Below are 10661 nucleotides of genomic sequence, written 5' to 3'. Positions count from 1 at the left end.
GGCGGAGTTGCGGAGTAGTCTCTCCAATGAGGCCGGTGACAATCCGCTACAAGAATCAAAGTTGAGAGTCTCAAATCGCTGAAGCCAAGAATTGAAGGTCCACGTTCCATCGTCGCACGTGACTCTGTTAAGACGTAATGTGCGAAGTTTTGTATGCTGGCCCAGATTCCATCCCAAAGATTCTTCTATGGTGGATTTCTGCCTGAACTTGTAGTGATTGAGTTCCAAAGATACAAGAGAAGGTAAGTTGGCGACGAGATCGATTATAAATTCACCTGGTATAGCTTTTGTCCAGTGGTTGTCCAATTTTAAACGTTGTAGTTGAGGGATTAACGTAAATGGCCCTTTCAAGGCCAGTGCGATGCAAGCATCCCATCTTCTACCCGGTGAAAGACGGCGCAAATTTATTGATACTGACTCCAGGGAAGGGCAGGCTTTGAAGATGTCTTGGACGTTCACCAGTCCAATTCCGCGAAAAAGTCCGCACCTTAATGATGTGACTAAGCCTTCTGATTCAATCATTCCGAGAGAGACTGTATTTTCAAGATGACTTCTGATGGGTTCGGAAGGATAAGAGCCAGTGCCTTTCAGACAGTCGTCTTGCAATTCAAATTCGAAGTGTTTAACTAGATGACCGTGCTGCAAGAGTAAATCCTCTGTCCAAAGTGCCATAGGAGCAGGTATAGCGCTTGGAAATTTGATTTTCTGATAAATTCAGCGGATTCAATTGAATAAGCATCTCTCGAATTTCAACGGATGAAGATCAGACTGCAGTTCATGTAAAAACATCCTCTTACTTGCCACATATAAGGAAGACAAATCCTGCGAAACTTTCGATTGACCACGGCCAGCGTTTGGAATGAATTAAGAATTGGTAGACCAGATTGATCGAGGTATACTCTATCTGCCGGACCTGACAGCTGACCCTGTGTTATACGCTTAATCTTTTGTTCATGAATATAGAAGTACTCGTAAAAAGAGTCGTAGTAAACCATCTCTGCAATGATGTCCAAAATTTCTTCTGGGAAATCGGCGCGACCCATGATACATTGTGACGAAGGATTTAATTGAAATCGACCTTCCAAGACTTCAAAGGCATCTCTAGCAGATCCATCGATGTCGAGGTCCATCTGAAGTTTTTCATCGATCGACCAGAATATCAGATTGAACACTGCTTCGTCTAGTCCGGGATAACGCTTGTTCGATTCATGTAGGAAGTACGTGGTCGAGCCAGTCAGATTGCGTATCATAATCTTTAGCTGTCTTTCCCATACACGGAAGTTATCGCAAGTTTTCCTCAACTGGGTGATTTCTTTTGCAATACTAGGAATTCTACATAAGAACTCGGGGCTATGGGCCTGACTTGCGATCGCATATTGATGAAGCTGGGATAATGCTCGAGCGGCCATAGCGCTTGACATCACTATGTATTCAATCTTCAATGAACGAAAGACGTAGTTGAGTGCGAGAAGGTGATCGATTGGATGGGATTTATTCAAGAGACGAGACAGAACGAAATCATCTTATCACGGGAACTGCGAAGGTGGCCTTTTGGGGGCGGGCTTTACAAAGCTTTTTTTAGAGCTTTTTAACCCGGCTACCCGGCCCTGCTGTTCAATTGATTTCAAGAGTCACGTCCTTTTGAGGTTCAGAATTGCTCCAAAGTGCTGGTAATTCGTTCATCATCACCATATTTTACCACCCTTCCTGAGAGCTGCCATTCCAGCCAGCCTCATTCTACTATGCAGGTGCATTTCCTGAACAGAAAACGCCAACAAAAGCTTAATTTTTCTCCACAAATAGAGCTACCATCAATCCAGTGCAATGTATATTTATTGGATCACGCATGAGCCTGAGGTCTCCAATATAGCTTATAGCTTCACATATTTTGATAAATCATTGATCTAATTTTTGACAAAAGAGAACTCAAGGATGTCAGGCGATTGAAGGTGGTCTCGAGGAAAAAAGAAAAAAGACCGATCATCTTCAAACACATGGTTTGATTAATCTGAGGATTTACTTGCTGTAGTCCTTACTCTAAGGCATCGTATTTGGTGAGCAGAGATTGCTCGACTCTCATGCGCAAAAGAGAAAATTCATTATAATAGATGGAGGTCATATAGGTGAAAGCAATCATCTTCCTTGAAGATATAACATATCTGGCCATTAAAACAACAAAGTACATATAATCATTAAATCATCAAACAATAGGAGTATCTCAAACAACAGATCTATTTAAGTCAATAACAATCAGGGTCATGGCATGCCAGCCCATCAAGTTTTCACTTAGTGTTTCAATCCTTGTCAAACAACACTTTGATGACAAGCGGTTTCACTCTCTCTTCCAGCTCCTCCTCATCTAGCCGTTGTCCATTGTTATCATAAGCGGCTGAGTAACGAACGTCCAAAACCGACAGATTAGGCCAAGTGCGTCGAGAATCGAGATAAGACCGACACTACATTTTACAACCACGCGTCAAAACTACAGTTTTCATAACCACATTCTTCATCGCAGCATTTCCATTTGTTCTTCCTCTGCAGCGTATCAAGCTGGTGGATGTATCAATTTTCAATCGACGAGGAGGGAAGAAAGACTTAAAAGTTCAAAAGATGTTCTGTTTAAGATATTTCTTACCTATCTTACTCTTCTTTCCTTTCCCAACTGCTCCCTCATTTCTCCTGCTATTCTTCTTAGTCTCAATGGCAACTCAACATAGACCTTGGTTCGTCATCCTGCAACATGAATCTATCACTAAGTTGATTATTAACTGAAATTTCTTTTTGATCGAATCTAGTGCTTATTGCTCACTCTTGCTTTCGGCGATCTTGGTCTCTACTTGTTCTTGGAACATTGCTTCACTCGATGTTTCTCCAGTCTATCCTAGACGGTTCAACACACCTTTCAAGCCTACGAGTCAATATTATTCACAGGACCGGAAAACTATGCTTTATAAATCGAATGACACGCCAAGTATGGCCAGTGAATCTAATCCGATCGAAGTGGATGCTTCTTTCAGTGGACAAACCCCACCAGCACCACCTGTCGAAGCATACGAACTGAAATCTGTTCATAGATGCTGGTTTCACTCGAATATCGCCAAACCCTTCGATCCGATCTGGTCAGCTGATGAATACCATTCAATTCGTGACGATCGATCCTCACACGCTCCTCAAAGTTCTTCAAAACCTCAACTGATGAAAGAAGGGAATCTAGAAGACCCAAACACTGTCACTCAAGATAAGAACTCTAAGCCTGATGAAAAAGTAAAACAACCCCGAAGACAATTGAACACACTTCTCTCGCCTCTTTGGAGCCCAATCCGACGTCTTTCATCTATCAAAACTAATGAATATTGTGGCGAAGAAAATGGAAAGGATAACCACGGAACAGAAATCAAAGATGACGGTTTGAATGTTTCATCAAATGGATCTGGATCAACTTCAAGCGATCAAACTGGGACTCAAACCTACTACCGAAGCTCATTCTCACGTACACCACTCCTATACACATATTTTATTCGTCATATTATAAACTTTATCGGATCTTATCTACCATCTTTACCAGTAATCTATCGTTTGATGTCAATCTTGAATCAAAACTTACCAATGTTATCAAAACTTTCAACTTTAACCGAATTTTTTAATCCATTGGTTTCGGTCTTCAAGATGATTTATGAAAGAAGTTTTAATGTATTCAGACATGTTGTGGATTTCTCTTCAAATCCGATTTATGTGGGATGGAAAGATTTGTTTTCTATTAGGATTGTCCTGGGGTCACCTCCACCTGTGATGATGTCAAAACCGTGAAGGATAAATCAATCAAGAAAGTCAAAGAGGCATGGCGTGAAGTCCTATCAAGATCGAGAGCATTTTAGTACATAGCATGATGTGTGTGTTTTGTCTTCTTAAACGCATTGATAGATAATGAGGTATCATCTCATTTGTTTCTTCTGCCTTACTTTTCCACTTAAGCTTTTGAGGAAATTAAGCGCTTTGTAATATGTATGATGATCCTTCTCACTTGTATTTTTTGTGGGTCGTTGGAAGGGATTGATGATTAAATTGAGCATATAAGACCACGTACACCTGTGCAGTTCTGTGGTCAATTCATGTTAGAATTTCATCATGAACAGGTCGACAAACTAATCAACATGAATAACTCAAAATTATTTGCTCTGAGCTATCCTCATTCAAGATCAAACTTTCTTCTTCCATAGGTCATTTTTTTTTGATATGAATAAGATGGGCATAGCGTGATATTTATCACAATTTGGTCAAGTTAGCTATGCACAGGCAGACAGCTGTCTCGATTTTTTCTTTAGGATCATGGTCACGAACAATGGGTAATTTACGCCATTTTTCTCCTTCATGTGATGAGACAAAGTACTAGATGGTGGTGAGTACAAATTCGATTGTAAATGGGAATCAGGATTTTTTGCTGCTTTGATGAACAATCTACATACTATAAAAAACAATTGAGTACTTTATCTTCTGAAGCTCTTGACTAGAGGACAAATTACTTGAAGAGGAAACTGAGAGACTATAACCAATCTTGCCCTCTCTCAAGTTCCTCCACGTATATTCTTGCTGCTTGAAGAAGTATCTCACATATCACCTGTTAACAGTTCAGTGTCAAGGTCTCATAAATACTGACCACGCCTACTATGCACAACAATTCACTGTTTCCTGATCCAACGAGGTCATGGAATTTGCCCTTTCACAGATATGAACCACTCAAGTCTCTTTAAGGAGATCAACAATGTGAAGATGCGTTGAAGATCATAATTTAACTTAAATAAATCTATTAATTTCCAAGTTGTGGGCCTTGTATTCATGCCAACTGGGGGTGTGAACTTTGTTTCAATCTCTGAAGATTGAGAAAGATGGATAATGGATAATAGATAATGTATGGTTGTGGGCTCCTTTGTGAGATCCAAAAATCAAGCATCTCATTCCATCTTTTAATGTTATCTCAAAGACATATGTACCAGAGGGCCTTGACCTAGAAAGTGAAGGATTCAGGGAACAGCTATAGAAGATGGCATCAAAATGAAAGATATATATAATATTATATCATAGAGTATTCAAGTGAATCATGTGGGGGTTTGATGATGTTATCAGGCGCATCGGATATTGTGAAACACTGAGTCTGAGCAAAGAGGGTCTTCTCATGAATGGAAAGATTATGAATCAGAAAAAGTTAAGTGTGAACATTGCCTGAATTTTGGACATCATTAAACTAGAATTGGATGCATCTCAAAGACTCTTTGTGGATGGTGTCACTATGGTGGAGAAAATCATTGGACTGCTAGTTGCACTGCACATGGGACACCCCCTTATCTAGCATCAGGCATAAGACTTGATGACAATGAGGCAGAAATTTCACCATCATTCTGATAATACTCAATGCCCCACAAATCTTCAAAGGGTTTCAGGATGGAGCAACAAGAATAACAAAGAATAGTAGGTTAGGAATATAAAAAGATTTGTACATTTGAAGCCCTAAAAAACTAGTAAGGGTTACTCATCTGGCTGCTCAACTTCTAAGTTATATCCTCTTTGAAGATCAAGATTAGGAATTATACAGCACTTTATTTCTTTTTATGTCTTGTGAATCTTTTTTTGTTGGAATACACATATGTAGAAGATTTACAAGAATCTGAAATATCAAAAAGGAACATGGTATTCTCCGTCATGTCTTGGTTTAAAAACCCACGCATGATGAGCTTTGTCTGCACAGAGAAATTGACAGCCTTGAGGATATTTGAGAGACATAGACACTAAAAGTTGATGGGGGATGCTGCCCCAAGTAGCAATATATACTAAGAACTCGTGTTAAGAGACTTAAGATATTCAAGGAAATAGCATCAATAGTTTTTCAATTCCAAGTCTCTATGCTCTTAGCTTGCATTGAACAGTTGATTTATACACTCCATACTTGATCCAAAAAGATCAAAAATTGACTTACACTATCAAGATTAAACACCCTCCCAATTGTGAAAATCTTACATTTTTTTTGGAATAATTAATTATTGTCATATAAATGCCCATTAATTATTGCAAAAAAATATGTTATTCAATTTGGGAGAGTGTTTAATCCTGGCAGTGTTACACAATGAGTGATTCTCCTTTAATCAAATTGGCAATTCAGTTGAAGTAGATCAAATTCTTATGGTTTGATTGATTTTGTTGTTTTTTTAAGTGGGTTGAGCTCTTTGATGAGTTGTTCTCAATCTCAAGAAGAATGAACAAGACTAGTAAGATGAGGTGACTGCTGTGTACTCTCCATAGATATTAAATGCATGACCCCTTACATGCATATGATTTTCTGGAGTTTTTTTTTGTTGCCTAAATGGGATTCTTTGGCCAAAATGAAATTTGTCAATCCATATTTCTAGGTCCATGCATAGAAAATCTATTTTCTAAGCTGTATGCAATTGAAGACAGTCAACTGTAGATGTCAGATAAGATCAGGAAGAGTAAATAGGAAGTCGTGATGATTGTGATTCTGAACATACTATTTACAAACTTATGATTTTGTTTTGTGAATTGTTGGATGTGATGGAATTTGATCTAGATCTGCATCATGAAGGACTTGATCAAGAATTACCCAGGACAAAGAAGTCATTCAAGATCAAGTGTTCTTCTTTCAAGAGTTGATTACATATAGGGATTACTGGATATGTATGTACATATATGGATTGGATCTTCATATGAAAGGGTGATAGAGATAGATATGCTGAGTTTTTCTTGAGGTTGAACTTCAAATGAAGGATTAATTTTACACTTAATTTTCAAGCGTTCCGATGTGATAAGCCAAGAAACTTAAAGTGCTTTGTGAAACTAAAGTGTGAATTGTGAAGGATGGCTTTGTTTCAGAAGTAATTTGATTGAATTGTCGCATACATTTTGTAATCTTTCACATGAACAAATCAAAGAGCTTTTGATGTGAATTTTTGATTTGATTCACACACACCACCACGGCTATCACATCTGTTTGGATGGGTTCGATGAATGGTCTATGAGTGGTCTTAGTTCAATTGACTATCCTTTCACTGAGATTTCCAAAATTTCCCTTTTAGCATTTCTATTTCTATCATCTCATGCTTCGAGGGTTAATTGGTTAGTCAAAGTCATCCTTCATCACTTTATCATAAAAAGAAATACTCTGACTCCTTCAATCTCAAACAGTTCACATATCTCTAAAAACTTCATTGACTTCAATCATTCTCGATTGCAGTCAGCTGCTTTAATAAAAGAAACTCAACAACCAAACCAGCTTCAAAAGTTAATCAAAAGTAAAAAAAATATACCACCAAAATGATTAAATCAACTTCATTCGATCAGTCTTCTTCCTTACCTTCAACTCAACTTCCTTCATTTAAGACTCCATCTAAATCAAAGTCAAAATCAAAATCAACCTTATCATCAATGCATCATCCTCATGATACACCTCTTCAACATCATTCATTTGATTATCAACCACCTCTTCATTCTAGCTCTCCTCTCTCATCCAACCGTTTCCTTCAACCCAATCATTTCCCATCAAAACCGTCACCATTCGGAAATCAATCAATCAAACCAAAGCCTCTCATAAAACGATCAATGAAACCTTCATCTCATGCTGGTTCTGAATCAATTTCCAATGTTCGACTTCGAAAACGTGGCTTTAATACTCCTAACCCATCATCTCAAATCTTTCCTTCATCACCTACTTCATTCTCTCTTCTACCTTCAAGTCCATCTCGTTCTACCAACACTTGCAATTTACTCGATGAATTCATGTCTTCTCCTGCCCCTCGCTCCAAGGCCATCACTTTTACTTCTCAATGTAAATCCCCTGTACCTTCGTCTGAGTCAGAAAAGGTTTCGCTTTCACAAAGATTGGCTTCTCAAGGGTTTGTTTTCTCACTTTTTATCCAAATAAAGACATATTTCATTACTTACATATCTGTGGACTTCATTAGTGTTCAAGCTAGTTGGGATACCGTCAACAGAGCGATACAATATCTCCTCGAACCACTCCAACATCAAACAAATCCTCTTCTTGACTTCACTCACCTCGTGACTCTCATCAAGCTCATTGACTCCGTACCATCAGCATCACCAAAACGGCCTACAGAGGTAGAAAAACCATTCCACCAAGTCATCAATGGAGTTCCTTTCACTTTCGCTGCCTCTCTCATTCCTGCCTCTTCACCAACCCCGATGAGCGAACGTCCACGCACAACCAACAAACCTAGCCAACAGCGTAATCCTAAACAAAAGCGTTTGAAAATTGAATCAGATTTGGATGGATCAGTCAAAGTGGTGACTGTTGGCGAAAATGACGAGGAGGAGGAGGAAGGCCGCTTCCATAAATCAACTCGACCCAAATTCTCATCACCACCCGTTTCTCACTGTAAACCGGTGAATCGAAACGGGCTAGTGTCGGCCGAAGTAGCGCGATACGGCCGAATCGCTATCACTGCTGAAGTTATGGTGAATCAATTAGGTTTAAAGGCAGCCAAAGAAGCTATTTCCAGAGCAAGTGACGGTCATCCTACTGATGGAAATCTCAAGTCTTCTCCAAACCCACCGGATGCATCTGCCCTCGATTGGTTCATTGTAGGCAAACAGAAGATTTTCAAGGCGGACCAAGGTCCGACACTTGTGGTACCATCCACACCATCAGGTCCTTCATTTTCAATGACAGACGATCAAAGCACCTTTTGGAAATCACTCTCTCAATCTTCTATCAACTTGCATCGATCCCAAAACCCGTTCCTAAGTCCTTCACCTGCAATCTTTTCAAGTGACAGTAATATACCTTTAAATCCTCAACCTAATCATTCACTTCGTCAATCTTTCAACCCGTTCCCAAACCATACCCGACTTTCAAATGCACTTTCAACTCAAACTCAATCATACATCACTTCATCATATCAATTACCAGAAGAAGATATATGTTTCAAACCTGGATCGTTTCATCAAACCGAAACCTTTGTAGCACCTTTGATTGTTAAAGAAACAGATGAGAATTCGACACCTAAAGATTCACAACCATATCAAATTCATAGATCTAGATTTGATTACTCTCCTTGTTCTCCTCTAAGACATCATCAACTTCGAAACCCCAACCAAAATCCGAGTCAAAAGATTTGTTTGTTTGAAGATATAGATGAACCGATTGATTTTTTTACCAATTCTTCACCTGTGGCTAGACTTGGAGAAATCGATCCGAATCGATTAAACCAACTAAGAGGATCTAGTCCTTCACCCTTCGTATGATGACAACCGAAGTCGCGCATACATACGATTCACCAAAAGAGTCATCGGCTCATTTTGTTTGATTTTATTTTATGATGGTTCATTGATTAAGTATCAGTCTTTGGATTTAGTTTGGGTGTTTTTCTCATCAGTTGGATAATTTAAGTAACTTTTATATTTCTAATTTCAAGAGATGTATTTTGTATTATTTAATAAACTTCTTGTTAATCACAAGAAAAGAAAAATTCAAATATCAAATATAGTATGATTTTTTTCTTCTATATATGATGGAATACTTGAGTTGATTTAGTAGTTTTCTTTTAATTCTTTTCCTTTTTATGATATATTTCTTTATATATGAATAAGTTTCTGTGACTGTAATTTGTAGCAAAGTGAAACCAAGAAAGAAAATAGCGAAAAGAAAATCTGATGTTTATGTATGTGTGTGTGTGTGTTGAATTTGTTTTTTTATGTTATGAGGTTTGGTTCAAAAGAAGTGATTTTTAAAAGTATATTCTAGATACCAAAAAAGACTAAAATCATGTTTATTTCTCTACCTTTTTTTTTCTTTTTTTACAAGAATTATATACCTTTTGGTTTTGTTTTGGTTGATGTATACCTTTTAATTGTTGGTTAGAAATGGGTTTAATTGGTCTTGTTTTTGAGGTTTTTTTTTGGCGCTTTTTCATTAGGAAAAAAATAGGAAAGAAAAGAAAAGAATAGGGATTCAGGTTGGTTTATAGTTTGAAGCCTTTAAGGAGATCTAAAAATGCAAGAAAGTTCACATTCCATCTTGAAACTAAAATTTGATGAGGCTTTCAAGGTGTTTCTGCAGACTGAGTTAAAATTGATCTTGAATCTGTTCTCCTACCTTTGTACATGGTCAGTCTGAGAGTTCCACCATCTACAGTTCTTATAATCTCATTACCACATTGAATCCATTTGAAGTAAGCCAATATACGGACAAACGTTTCAAACTTCATTTCTAATAAAAAAAATGCAACTGATACCATAATGCCCATGGTTCAATTCAAGTGGCCACAAACTTGATGAAAAAAGAAGATACGTAGGGAAATCCTTCGCGTCTTGAGCAATCAAAGAAGCACAAAAAAAATGGGCCTCATCGGGAATTGAACCCGAGACCTCTCCCAGTCTTAAGGCGAACCCAAAGGGAGAATCATACGACTAGACCATAAGGCCATGATGACGTCATTTGGGTATGCCAATTCGACCGGCGGCCGTGTGTATATCATCGCTTGGAAGATGCTGAATGACTCGACATGAGTCAAAGTGTCAACCTTGATTGGAAAAGGGATACCTGGGAGTGCGAGATTTTGATGTAGGCTGTTCACGGAGGCTATTCCCCAAAGGAAATGACTTTGATAGAGGATGAAGGAGATGAAAGACCCCAC

General features: G+C 38.3%; 2 protein-coding genes across 2 annotated transcripts; both read left to right on the top strand.

The window, feature by feature from the left end:
* Positions 1 to 2563: 2563 nt before the first annotated feature.
* On the top strand, positions 2564 to 4320 carry MELLADRAFT_70570 (uncharacterized protein; the record flags this gene model as incomplete). The annotated part of the gene is made up of 3 exons (XM_007403781.1): positions 2564 to 2723; positions 2796 to 3888; positions 3973 to 4320. 2 exons carry the CDS (start codon positions 2611 to 2613, stop codon positions 3805 to 3807), a joined length of 1125 nt encoding a protein of 374 aa, XP_007403843.1.
* Positions 4321 to 7320: 3000 nt separating this feature from the next.
* Positions 7321 to 9270, top strand: MELLADRAFT_58823 (uncharacterized protein; the record flags this gene model as incomplete). The annotated part of the gene is made up of 1 exon (XM_007403782.1): positions 7321 to 9270. One exon carries the CDS (start codon positions 7321 to 7323, stop codon positions 9268 to 9270), a length of 1950 nt encoding a protein of 649 aa, XP_007403844.1.
* Between the last annotated feature and the right edge of the window lie 1391 nt (positions 9271 to 10661).

This window comes from Melampsora larici-populina (assembly GCF_000204055.1).
Source record: "Melampsora larici-populina 98AG31 unplaced genomic scaffold MELLAscaffold_1, whole genome shotgun sequence".
In the NCBI taxonomy this organism is placed as follows: domain Eukaryota; kingdom Fungi; phylum Basidiomycota; class Pucciniomycetes; order Pucciniales; family Melampsoraceae; genus Melampsora; species Melampsora laricis-populina.
This window is presented reverse-complemented; position numbering and strand designations above follow the sequence as displayed.